The sequence below is a fragment of the Thamnophis sirtalis genome, unplaced genomic scaffold (assembly GCF_051295495.1).
Source record: "Thamnophis sirtalis isolate CommonGarterSnake01/CBP01778 unplaced genomic scaffold, rThaSir2_p1.2 scaffold_3, whole genome shotgun sequence".
Taxonomy (NCBI): Eukaryota; Metazoa; Chordata; class Lepidosauria; order Squamata; family Natricidae; genus Thamnophis; species Thamnophis sirtalis.
Window position 1 is genome coordinate 70,587,341 of NW_028261383.1, and position 13,841 is coordinate 70,601,181.

Here is a 13,841-nt window from a genome sequence, read left to right on the forward strand (position 1 = left end):
TCCGCTCCCTGAAAAAGGAAGTTAGGAGAAAACTCAAGGAAAAAGGAAAACCTTTGCTTGTTGAAAACCCGAGGCTGGATTAACTTTGTTGTTTTTCCTTTCCCTTTTTAAAATAAAATTAAATTTACTGTATTTTATACTTTATTTGTATTACTTTTGTAAATTTGTGTGAATCTGAGATAATTTGGTGTAAAAAGCAGCATAAAAATGCAATCACTGCTTTTACTATCTGTATTTCTTGAAGTTTTACTAACAAGTGCAATTTTTGAGTTTCCAATAATTCTTTACTAGTCATTCTGATTAAAAGTCCAGCTTCTAATCATGGATCACTGAAATAAAGGTAACACTGTAATTACTGGATTAATAGGTAGAAAGTACTTTTAGACATAGTTCAGTTTATAACTGGCTGCAAGTTTAACTGGCAGGATATGAAACTGGATCCTGCTCTTATAGATGCACTATTTTTCCAACTGGTTCATTTCCTGGTTCTTGTCACTAATGTAATCTAATTTTGGTGTTGCCCTCAACCTTTAGGTGTACTGCATTTGTCATACTCTGGGTGACACCACTATATAGTGGTGAGATGTGTTGGAAATCCTTCCAAGTATCTAACCATGCGGCACTGTGCTATATGGTATGTAATATGAATTTAAGCACTATTAAGGTAAGAGTACTATATCATGTATTTGCTAGAAAAAGTAGGTAAGATTTTAGATTTAGTAGGTTTTTTCATTCTTTAAAGTACTGGGCTGCTTCGCATCAACTTCTTGCTTCAGATCATACCATAAACTGGATGAAGGTCAGGGTGACTTGGGTCATTCAAAAAATGTTTCAACCATTTATTTGTAAGATGTAGCTGTTTGGATCTCTCTGTTGCAATCACCAAGTCATTTAAACTTCATATCATTGACTTCCCTAATATTCTCCTAGAAAAAATGCTGATGTAAACTTATTACCACTGACATGAGGCAATATGAATAACATGCAAATCATTTGCTATTATTGAGGTTGTTAATTTCCAAAGTAGAATCTTATTGGGGTAACTTTTGTTGGACATACCATTTTTAAAGAATGTGATAGTGTTGCTCTTTCTTAATGTTTGTGTGACTGAGCTGATGGAGGCCAAACTCTTTGGTAATGACTTTATAGCCCTCTTCATCTTTATCATCCTCAATAACCATTTTTCTGAGGTTGAGGTCTCTTTTGATCAGGCCATGCCCTTTCACATCTGCATCCTGGGGAAAACAGATGATGGCAACCAATGTTTTTATAGGAGAGAAAGGACGTTGGTCTTACCTGAACGTCTATTTTCAGAAGGGGGAGGGAATGGTCACAACCCGCCCCGAGACCTTTCCGTCGGGGCCAAGGGGAGGGCCCGGGTGGTTCCCGGGGTTTTTGTTGTGTGTTGTTTTTTTGTCTTTTCAGTTCTACCTTCGAGGAAACTGGGATAGGACTGGAAGGCACCAGTATTTAAGCGTTTTCTCTGTCTTTGGACCAATCAGGCTTTGAGAACGTGTGACCATTCCCTCCCCCTCTTCTGGAAAACATAAAATCATCTGAGTGAACTTCAACCTTTAGAACTGTTTATCTTAAGGCTCTGCAGACTTTTCCCAACAAAGTTAGGGTTAACTCAATGTGTTTGTCAAATATCAGAATTTTTATGTCTATTAATGTCACAGATTAAGTTTGATATTAAGAAACAGTACAGCTAGTTTAGTCAGTTCTAAAAGATTGATTTGTCACCTATGTAAAACAATAAATTATACAAATTTTTTGTGGCATCTATACTTTCAGTGTTATGCAGTTTTATTTTTTGTGACTGATAGATTGTTTGATTTAAGTGAGTCAGCTACTGAAAAGCAGGGAAGAATATAGATACTTTCTATGATCTCAGAATTCCTTCCACCATTCCACCAGTGTTAAAACTGCAAGCTTTAATCCTCCCAAATGCACTTTTTGTCTAAACATTGTGAACTGTAGCTTACTTTACTTACAGGAGTAAATAAGCACCCTAATTATATCACACTTGCCACCTGAGAAAAAAATGCAAATACTGCTTCTGAAGTGATATATTTAACAAATTCTACAGTTTAAATGATACAGGAATTAACTTTGTTTATACATTAGTAGTACAATAGTCAATTGTTCAGCAATTTCTACATTTATCTATGTAATATTATCATGTACCTGAAAAATAAACTCCAAACCAAAAAAAAACTTCAGTCAAACTCCCCTTCCTCCTCCAGCTTTATTGATAGTTTAAAATTACATTTCTATATTCTAGGACTTCAATTGCTTTTACCATCTGACTTTAAAAACTGATTACAAGCAAATGAAACTCAACAATTGTCTAAGTGATATAGTATACAAAAATAACATCTTGATTTCTGTGAAAATGCAGTTCTTTTCAAGTCCTGAATAGCTCCAAATTGTGTATACTCAAGCACTGATGTTCTGGGTTTGATTTAGTTTGAAATATTTAATGTTTCCCATTCCCTTGTTACCTCGCATTAGACATTCATTTATTGTATTACAGTTACTTCAATTTCTCCCTCACTCTTGTGGCCATTAACAGGCATGTGCATTGTTTGTTTATCCCACTTCGCTATATGCTTTTGGTAAGGCCTGATATAAATACTTGGTGTTATAACGGTTACTGAGGTCAGACAATCCAAGGCCATTATTGTAATAGAATTAATTACTGTGGAAGTTCAGACACTTCCAGCGTAGTTCCTCCTGCATGCGATCACTTCCATGGAACCCAGGGAGGCTTTGCTGGTCTGACTTAACTCTTTCCACTCATCCATCCCTATTCACCAGTGGCACGGAAAGGGGGTTCTTTAACAAAGCATTATACATAACACCTCTACCAAACTAAACATAAACATTTTTTGTAGTTAAATGCAGAAAGTCGATTTTTCCACCCCTTTCCTCCTTTAACACGGCAAGTAAAGCTCACTGGCCTGGGAGTAGCCTCTATCTGCCAACCTTTGGCCAGTGAAGAGGATTCAGAGAAAAATAATACAACCATCAATCAGAAAAAGGAGGGGCGACAAAGGAAAACAGTTAAGCTGTAGCCTCAATTGTGCATTCCCGTGCAAGGTGTCCTGACTCCCCACAACGATAGCAGTTGACTTCACTAGTCTTGCTGCAGTTGATGGCTACATGGCCAGTTTCACCACACCTGAAATGAGACAAAACCAACATTAGCCTCATGAAAAATACATGTACAGAAACCTTCTGCAGCATTTCTGACAAAAGTAGTCACTGGATTTAAATCCACAGTCAAGAGACAAAATGTCCCATACATCTGCAGTATTAACACATACTGAACATTAAAGTACAAATAGCAATTTTAGTATCCATAACATTCTGGGTAGATTACAAAAAAGTATCCAAATTAAATTCATGGGATGCTTGCAGGAACAAGCAACTGAAAAAGCTCTTGCATATTAGTGTATTAATCAGTCCTTTTGATCTGAAATATTAGTATAGGATTAATGCCCATCTTCGTATCAAAACCAATTTTTACCTATAGCATTTGACTTTGGTGCAGTCCTTCTGGATGTGTCCAAATTCCCCACAAGAATAACACTTTTGCTCATCTGCATGATCACAGTCACGAGCCAAGTGGCCAGGCTTGCCACAGTTGTAGCAGCACTGCTCTCTCTCTCTCTTGGGTTCCTTGCAGTCCTTCGCAATATGGCCACCTCTACCGCAGTTATAGCAGGCTTCCACAATAAGAAAAAGAATATAAACAAGACTATAAAACCTTGATAGCGTTGTGGGACATGTACTTAACGAAGTGTAACTGTTACAATGCATTTATTCTCCATTGTTTATTAATACTTACCATCCTCCTGAAGATCACAATCCTTGGCAAGATGGCCAGACTCACCACAGCGGTAACAGATGTCTGGAAGTGATGATGACATAAATTGGAAGCCTGTTGAGAAAGACAATATTAGCAGTTCAATTGATTCAAATCCCTATAAGGCTACAATTCTACTTCATTGCTACTCAATCTTGCATACAGCAAAAAAGAAGAGAACAATTAAGGTAGATTTATGAATTCAAACTCATGAAAAAATATTGTTAGGAAAGATACCTCTGCCACGGCTTCGCATTCCACGGCCACGACCAATTCCGGTGGGGCATTCTCGAGCCCAATGGCCAGTACGCCCACACTTGAAGCACTCGTTACTGCTCATTGCTCCAATTAGCTTCTCTAAGCAAGAGAAAAACATTGATAAGAACAGTTTGTGTAAAAATGCTTATTTTTGCCACATAGATTATGAGAATAATTAACATTACACATTTATGAAAATATATAAAATGTCAAGTGTCATCAATATGTAAAATGTCAAACAATGCTTAAAGTTAAAATCTGTAGATTAAAAATAAGGGATTGCAACAATTGCAATTGTTATTCAATTATCATTTAAAACTATTTTAAAACTGAGCTGTAAAGTTTCAATTCCCACCTCCCCAGTATTTTCCTATTTACCATTTATTATCTCAAATTACACTGTTAAATATTCTACACATCCACATATAGTATTAATGGGCTTTTAATCCACAATGCAACTTTCAAAAGGGAAATGAACTGTATAGAATACACATACAAGCACATATAAGATATACTGACATGTGCAATTCCAAAACATGTATTTTCCCCATGATCTGGATGATCTCCCATCTGCTATTTTTAGAGGGGCCAGAAAGACCTGGTTCTTTATCCCGGCCTTTGGTAGTAGTAAATGAGAGCTCTTGCTTCATTCCATCTGGCCGGTCATATCTGTCATACACACGCACACTTCCGCTTCTACTGCAACAAAATTTGTATTTTTGCTTAATATAGTCCAGTACAAAATTGAGACATATAAAACCTTACTGTTGTGTTCAGATCAAATAATCATCTCTGTGAATATTTAATTGTTCCCAGGAGTAGAAAAAAGCATACAGAATAACTACTGAAAAAAGCAGTATTTGGAAGAATATAACTCATTTCATATTGTTACTAAGATTTTTTAGGAAAGAACCATTTCCGTTTTCAAAAAATTGGGTCAGAAGACATATGCCCACCATTAAATAAAAAGCTTAAATACTTACAATCATACTTATTTCATAGTTTTTAAAAGTCTTGCCTCAAATTGCATTGTCTAACCATTGATTCTATATTTCAGAGGTGTCAGTTTAACAGGGTGCTGTACTACTATGATTTAAAGGAAATCAGACAGCAAGGACATGAATAGATAAAGCAGTTGGAGGCCCACTTAAAAATAAATATAAAGAATGCTGGAGTCTAAATTCTTCCCTTGAATATGACTCGCTGCAGTCTAAGCTTTGCAGTGACTTGAGACAGACTGGGAAAAAACACACTAAAAAATCTGGTATTGCCACCTAAGCATCCTTTTAATCTTGAAAGATGACTACCAAAATCATATTTTTAAAAAGTATTCTAAAGAGCAAGATGGTTTACAAGTATAACTGATTCAAAAACATTCCAGTTCCCACTTTCATAATTTCTAAATCTATAATAGCCATAGCAACAAATGTTAACAAATGAATACAAAATGGGTGTTTTGTCTATTTCTACCATCACAAACCTGAAATTTATTCAGATTTAAAAGAATTATGTTCTCGTTTAACTGGTTTTTCTCCTCTAAGCCCCACAAATGGTTGATGAAACTAGCTATGTATCTTCTACAGTCAATTACTCAAAATACCAAACTGCAGGGCTGAATAAGTAAACATATCTTCACTTTCATACTGTTCAAAGGTCTCAATTTACTATTGCTGAAGTTATTTTACTTTAAGAATGCTTAAAGTAATCCCTACCCACTTCCCACTTTTAGAGAGCGATTATTTAGAATGGAGGTAAGATAAAGCTCTTTTTACAGTCAACAGAAATAATGGATAAAAAATGTTTGCAATCCATTTGACAGCTATCTAGAATAAAGCACAATCAATGATCTCTTCTGCATCTCTTCTTTGGTTACTACTAGTGCCAATGTTCATCTCATCCTGTTCTTTTTATTTGCTGCTTCATTCTCCTTTATTTTTTGGTTCCTAATTTTTCCTTACTTTCATTTAATCTAATTTCTTCCTTCAGGCTCATTGTTATACCAGTAATTATAATTATTTTCCAGTATAGATACTCATTGGATCTGAAACAAGACCCAGCTAAGAAAATACATACACATATACATCAATAACTATTACATAAAAGTTTTCCTTGTGTTTTGGTATGAATTCTAAGTATGAAATTAAGATAACTTAGATGATATAAAAATCTCTGCTGTTCAGAAAACAAATAACATTCCAATATTGTAAACTGTTGGCATTAATAAACCCTTTTGTTTTTTCTCCCTATTTCTACACATGTAATTTCTCCAAATAATATATTTCTCTCAATTTCCAAACCATATTTTATTACCTTACCAATGAGCTGATTTGAGAGAAATCAGAAATATATATTTTGTAGACATTTACTTTGACTACTGATAGTACTTACATTAACTGTTGGGATTTTTTACTGCTACTATACACTGCCAACCAAGAATATTTACACATTTTTCACAGTAGCAAACCGGCAATCCTTCCTCTCTGCATTTGAAACCTATGTCCCCACAATTCAGAGGATCTACAGATATATCCATGTATATCTATAACAATGTCCTAATCATTCTTTTTATGCATCAGTGATCTTCCTTATAAAAGGTATGTTGTTTTTCAAAATGATTGTTTCCAACAATTTTCACAGTAACAGCTATTAAAAATACCAGCCCAAGTGAAACTGCAGATATGACAAATCAGGCAGGTTCTTCAAAGGTTTCCCAGGTAATTTTAAAACTCAACAGTCATTCTTTCAAAATATACACAGAACTTGTTTGCTATCAGTGTAAAGGCACACTATTTGTTTTATACCACTTTTACATCAACACTACTACTGAGCAGGTGTAGTTATGGCCCTGTCAGTCTCCCTTATAAAGGACTTAGCTTGTTTTGCAGCAATAAAAACAGCTTGTCACAAGTTTACTAGGGAAACCAATGAAGCATTATAATTGCCACTAAAAATAATTCAATTTTTGTACAGTTTAACTTGTTAAGCCTGTAGGGCAACTTTTTGTATTGAGGATTTATTCAAATAACCGCACTGTTGACTGCACATTAAGCATACATCAGAGCTGGTCACTTTATAATTAAATCGTAATTAAAGAAGCAACAATTATCCTTATTATCGATCAATAGCAACTTTTGCCTCTTTCAAAGTGAAGCAATAACATGTTAGCTTCATATGTGTAGGCAATGTTAACTTCATATGTATAGGCAATGTTTTCTAGCTGATTCATTTTAAACATTTTAAGAACTATTGTATTGTATGGGGAGGGGGAGAATGTAATTTATGTTACTTCTATTGTTTGCTTTATTAAAAAATCCCATATTTGCAAATTCATTGAATTCTCAAATGTTTAATTCTGTGACATTTTCTAGCATAAAGCTATTATAGCTAGCATACACAAGTATGCCATCATCTTGTTATCAAAGGATCTGCAGTCACCGCTAAACAGATAAACACCAGCTGTTTTTAGGCCAACATGAAATACTTTATCCAGTATTTAATTGGACATGATATTCGTACTTCCGCTGCCTAGTTGTGGCTATCTAGGTTCCTAGATTAATTAATATTCCACTGTTACTTCTATTTCAGACTTTATTATCTGATAATATTTTTGAAACGGATGTCTTCAGATTGCGTTCATCTTGACTCACCTAAATTTTTCTCCATTTGAAATCCCTAACCAATCCAGGTTATATAGAATGCTACGACAAAATTCTTATCTCTGACCGATTCTACACTTAATTTTAGAATAGAGAACGTATCACCCAAATCAAGCAATAATCTCCCAATATCTGCCTGCGGCCTGGACGTTAAAAAGGGGCAGCAGAGATATACCAACGTTCCACCAAATGGGGCTGGATTGGAGACAAAGACGTTTAGGATCGAGAGTCCCGTATTTCTCTCTCTCAGTAACATACCAATATCTATCAGCGTCAGAAAAGGGTGAGGTGAGCTACATGGGCTACCACACACGCCAACCCCGAACCATAATGCTCTGGGAAAACGCCGCTGAAGAATTAGGCAGGCGAACACGTGGAGGCCGCAGGTCACGTGGAGGCCGTGGCGCCACCAAAGCGCCAGCTTCCCCGACAAGCGAGTCAGAAAACCAAGCTTTGGATGCTGGCCTCAGCCTCCCACGTTTTCCCACCTCGCTTTCTTTTCAAGTCACACGCACTATTATACCGCCGCAGGAGGAGGCCTCTCCTCCCAAAGCGCACGCGGCCCGTAAAACTTCACATCCCGTCGCCCTTGAGGCGCATACAGGCCCGGGCGGGGGGGGGGGGGATCCCAGTAGACAGGCGAGTCTTGCGGGGAGCGGGACTTGCCTGTTCCCTTTTCCCGCAACTCCAGGATGTCCCGCCACACGAGGAGCGATTACCTACCGCCAAGCCACGATGGGTCGTCGATATCCCGCGCTTACTTGGAAAGAAACGCGGGATTAAAGCTGGGCGCTTTTTTTTCCCGCGCAGTAGGCCGGAACGAGCCAGCGCCCTCCTTCCCTCAACTCACTCCGCCCACAGAGGCCCCACTAACCGACGAACTCACTCGCAAACCATTCCGTCACTTCAGTTACCTTTCGCGGACTTTCGTTCCCGTCGACGGCTCGATCCGGAATGGCCGGCTGGGCTAAAAAGGATTCCCCGCTGCCTTCTTAATCCACGCGCGAGGCACGACCAGCCACCCGCTACCGTTGAGTCCCTGCTGGCTGCGCCACACGCGGTTTGCACACGACCCCACACACCCGCCCTGCCGATCTGCGCACGGCTCTATCCCGAGCGCGGGACCAATGGCAACCCGCGAATGCCTCCGCGTAGTCCATCGACGACAGAGGTAGTACTGGCCAATCGGCACCGTGGAAAAGGGGGAGGTGTCCGCCTACCGGAATATCCTCCAGTACTTTTCGTCCCAAGGCGAGGGGAGGGGCTGTTACTGGTACAACGAAGACGGTAAAATGGGAGTGGGGGAGGGAGTCCAAGTAGCTTTCCCGCGCGCGGTTTATCGCGATACTTAGCGAGTGTCCGCGCGTCGCTTGGGAGGCGGTTGCTACCGCCCTGTTGGCGCACCTGAGTCGGCAAAAACGACATTTGGCAGCGTTAGTGACGCGTACGGAGTAGGGTTTGCCGACGCGGTGTTAGTTGTGCTGCTTCATTCTTTTCACAACGTCTCCCATGTCTAAAACGCCTTTTTTTGCTTTATCATTTTTACACTATTTTCAATATTAAGCACGGAATTGAAAGCTTCCGAACCCTGTGAAACTGAGGTCTGAATTAATCTGGAGAGGTTGCCTTGTTTGTCATGGAGAATCTTTTGGTATCAGGAAACAAAACAAAAAAATCCTGAGATATGAAGCTGCGGAAAAAAGCTGTGCCTGGGTTTCCCATTGCCCTTGAATAAAATTCCTGAAAAGCTTTTATTACATATTGTACTGTAGCTAAAGTTAAAACCGTTCTTGCAAAGAAAGATTCATATTCAAAGTAGCATCTTTCTCAAATGCAACTATAGTTACTTAGAAAGGTTGTGCAATAAGAGGAAATGAATCATCAGGAACGTTTGAGGCAGCGGTAGAAGGGTATAAAAGTCAACTTCGGCATAGTCAATTTTGTGTTATAAAATGTTCTCAAATTTTAAATCAAAACATAATTTTAGTCCGGGTACACCAGCTCAATTGAAGACTGCTGTAATGCCTTGCATATTTTTATATACTATAAATAGAGATGGCCTCATTTAAGTAGAGAGAAACCACAAACTGGATTAGGAACAGAAATCATTAAAAAGTGCACAGTACTTTTCTTACAAAGTAAAGCTGTAAAACCTAACAAATATTTTTGTTAATGTTATTGTTTAATTTCTTGATGTTTTGTTCATTATTTTAACATTTGTATATCATTCAAAAGTAGGAGTGAATTAATACAGAGGAAAATGACCCCTCTGATCAGGAATGAGCAAAAAGGCCACTAAGATACCCTTGGCCATTTTTGATCAGTATTGTGAGAAATTTTATATAAAAATACCTTTTATTCTTTATACTGTTTCCATCAAAACATTAACAGAATCCACAATGGACTGAGAATCAGCGGCTCCACTAAATAATTTACAGTGAAACTGAAACTAAGTTAATCAAGTAAAAATAGCAAATGGGAAATCTTTTACTCAAACTTCCTCAAACCCCCATATAAACTTCCTCAAACCCCCATATAAGTTACAGAGATCTAATCCACATATCAAAGGATAAAGTCTGTTAACACAAGTAGAGTTAATTAAATTGGGTCTCCCAACAGAATTGCATGTTCACAAGAATAAACCGAAGATGACATATCTACACACACATACACTTCAAGTATCATCCCAGAATAAGCATAGACACTTCCATACCCAGGACATGTTCCCCTATAAAATTGTATCGCTGTACCTCATTTCTCTGCAGCTGCTCCTAAAGGCAAACTGTCCCGAAAGATACTTTTTCTTGGATGACTAAGAATCTCCATAGACATTTAACTAAAGGCAAAGTCTTTGCCTTTAGGAGTAAACATTTCTTCTTTTTTCACAGCTGTCTGGATCTCTTTTATTCTTGCACAACCCTGACTCAAGTTGAAACCCCAAATTATTCTTCTGACAGTATTTACAAGGCTGCTGAGATAGTCCATGTTTGAAATAACACAGCTTGCAATTCCAAGGCTATATACATTAGTGCCCCTTAACCTTGAATGGGGCCCACACAGGCTTTCCAAAAGGTGTTACCACACCAATGTTTAATGTGACATTTAAAAAAATCATATTAAGTGTATTTAATCAAATTTATGGGTTTAGCCCTACAACTTTTTGGAGTGTGGCTCATAGCATATCTTCAGAGGCCAGTTATGGGTCCTCAACCCCAAACAAAATGATTAATTACTGATTTCTAGCTTTAAATATTTGACAATAACTTTGGACTCAGAAACGAAGCAGCAGGTAATGCAGATATTGATTATATCTGATAAATGAGAATACCAATAGAAGAATACAAATACAATACAATACAGTCCTGTAAAGAAGAGATGGAGTGGAACTGGACCAGTCAGGTCAATCTCAAAAAATGACACAAAAAAACAGAAAATTATTTACATGTGGTTAGAGTTCCTCATTGCAGACATCAGCTAAGTGTCAATGTTAGTTTTGGCATAATAAATATTGTAATCTCAGTTGCTTATTTCAGAAATGAAGTGCAGTTGCAACCATGTGAAAGTGTTTTGGCAGTATGCATGCTGCAATAATTATGCAGTAGATTAGGGATGTCAAACTCAATTTAATTGAGGGCCGCATCAGGGTTGTGTTTGACCTCGGGGCCAGGGTGGTCGTGCCCAGGTTGGTGTGGTCAGCTCAATGTCACCCAGGTTGGGGGCACCTGTGGTGGCCAAGTGCTAAGGCAGGACTTTGCTCAGACCTTCCGTCACTCTTATTATAATCAATCTTCCTTTTCTTTTTCCTTCCTTCCTTCCTTCCTTCCTTCCTTCCTTCCTTCCTTCCTTCCTTCCCCTCTTTCTTTATTTTTCCTTCCTTGCTATCTTCCCATCTTTTCTTCTTTTTATTTGTCTTTCCTTTTCCCTTTCTCCTTTCCTATTCCTTCTTACATGCTCAAATGCAAAAGGAGAAACATTTCTCCTTTGGTTTTGTTTTTAGTTTGTTTTACTAGCCCTCTGCCAGCAAAACAGACCCCACGAGGGCCGCATGCGGTTTCCCCCCAGGCCTTATTTTCACTAACAAAGGCATTGTGGGCCTTTGCTGTCTCCAGGGTGGCCCTGCGGGTCACATCTAAGCACCCACGGGCCTTGAATTTGACACTCCTGCAATAGGTTAATCCGGCTACAATAATTTAGAAAGTTTTGAGTGAATACAAAAAAAGTGTAAATGTACAGTTCCAATTAATATTATGTTATTGTTAAATTCTGCTTAGTGATTAAGGTACACTCAGTGGTAGGCTGCTGCCGGTTCGGACTGGTTCATCCGAACCGGTAGTTCTGAGCATTGGTTGGCCCCACTCACCCGCCCCGACACTATCCGAGCACTGGTCCTAGATATCTCATTTCTATATCCGGTCCTAGATATCTCACTTTCCAGCTCGCTCACCCCACTTGCAACCAAGCTGATTTGTGCACCTCTCTCATTCTACTAACCATGGCTGACCTATGCAGGAAGATGCCATCATTGAAAAAGCCTTGTTTTAGGTATTGTACGCAAGTACAGAAAGTGCGTGTGCTCACATTGTTGGCAAACCGGTTGTTAAAGTATGTGCAGCCCTTCTCTGGCTACATTACTTTGTACTTATCCACAAGTACAGTAGTGTAAAGGTTAACATACATATTGGTATGAAGATTAACATACATGTTTAAATTAGCTACAGCACTTAAACCCATAGTTTCTGTCCCCCAAATGCTCTTTTTTATATGAAATACATTCACATCTTTAGTATGAAAATGAGGGTCTGATAAAATTTGATCAGCATGTGAATATTTTTCACCTTGCCTTCATTCAAAACTTAGTCCAGTTCTTCTGGACATTTCTCTTCAACAACACAAGCATATCCTCAATTTCCACTCTGGTAGATCTGAGTGGTAGGTTTGGATTTATATTCAAATAATAGCTAAACTTTAAACAATGACTAATTAACAACAATACATCATGCCACAGTAATGCAGAATAGGAACCAAATTTTGTGACAAATTCCAAAGTTCTGCCTTCCTATTTATTTTGATTCTACTCTTGCAAAACTAATAATTTGTGACATTTGATGTTTATGTAGCTATTCATCCAAGATTGTATATACCATACATTATCAATATGCCATTTGTTTTTTTGCTATATAAATTAGAAAGATTATGTAGTGTTATATATTACATAAATGTAATAATTACATTCTGATTATTTTCAATATAGAACGAATAACCATAACAATGTTACCTGAGAGATGTTGCAGTAGAAAAGGTTGATGATGCTCTAAAGATTAGTTACTAGAATCAGAAAGTGGTTTTTAAGTCAGAAATGACAGAATAAAGCACAGTAGAAGAGTGTGACATCATAATGCCAGAAGATCGTGCACAGAACTTTAAAAATTGCTTCTGGAATGCCCCTCAGATAGTAATTTAGGGCATAGTTATAATCCATAGTGAGAAAAATGGAATATGGAAAATGGAACTGGGAATAGGAATCAAATAATTTAACAACTGGTTCTCTGCCCTAATGATTTCCTCCAACAACCAGTTCTCCAATGCTCAGAAACATAACAATCAGTTCTCTGGAAGTGGTGTGAACTAGCTGAATCCCACCACTTGTTATATTATCACACATTCAACCACTTACTACATTAAAAGCACTTTCACAATTAACATGAAATATAACATGTCTTTTTTGTGATGACCTAATTACTACATATCACACACAATGGTATATATAATAAAACCTAATGTTATTACCATAATCTACATCTGTCTATTGTTGTATTCTCTATTATTGGCCAGCAGCTGCAGGAAACAGTGAAAGGAGAAAACACTGACCTTCCTTTTCTATATTGACTTCTAACTTGAAAGTAAAGTCAAACTATACATATTTTAGTAACTGGATATAGGTGCAATTCTGCTAGTTTGCAGAACATACCAAAAATACATGGGACTACTGTAATTCAAATTTGTCAGATTTCAAATCTGTTTTGTGAGTGGATATTGCAGCTTTTAAGACTATTAAA

General features: G+C 37.8%; 1 protein-coding gene across 2 annotated transcripts; it reads right to left on the reverse strand.

Annotated features, from left to right (window-relative positions):
* Window positions 1-2,054: 2,054 nt before the first annotated feature.
* CNBP (CCHC-type zinc finger nucleic acid binding protein) lies at window positions 2,055-8,872 on the reverse strand. Of its 2 annotated transcripts, none has more exons than XM_014057979.2 (5): window positions 8,700-8,872; window positions 4,109-4,228; window positions 3,854-3,946; window positions 3,533-3,731; window positions 2,055-3,184 (listed from the first exon to the last, which is right to left on the reverse strand). In XM_014057979.2, exons 2-5 carry the CDS (start codon window positions 4,209-4,211, stop codon window positions 3,067-3,069), a joined length of 513 nt encoding a protein of 170 aa, XP_013913454.1. In that variant the 5' UTR covers window positions 4,212-4,228; window positions 8,700-8,872; the 3' UTR covers window positions 2,055-3,066. The 2 variants fall into 2 exon arrangements, with proteins under 2 accessions (XP_013913454.1, XP_087565226.1); XM_087709100.1 differs by having other exon boundaries at window positions 3,533-3,734; window positions 8,700-8,871.
* Between the last annotated feature and the right edge of the window lie 4,969 nt (window positions 8,873-13,841).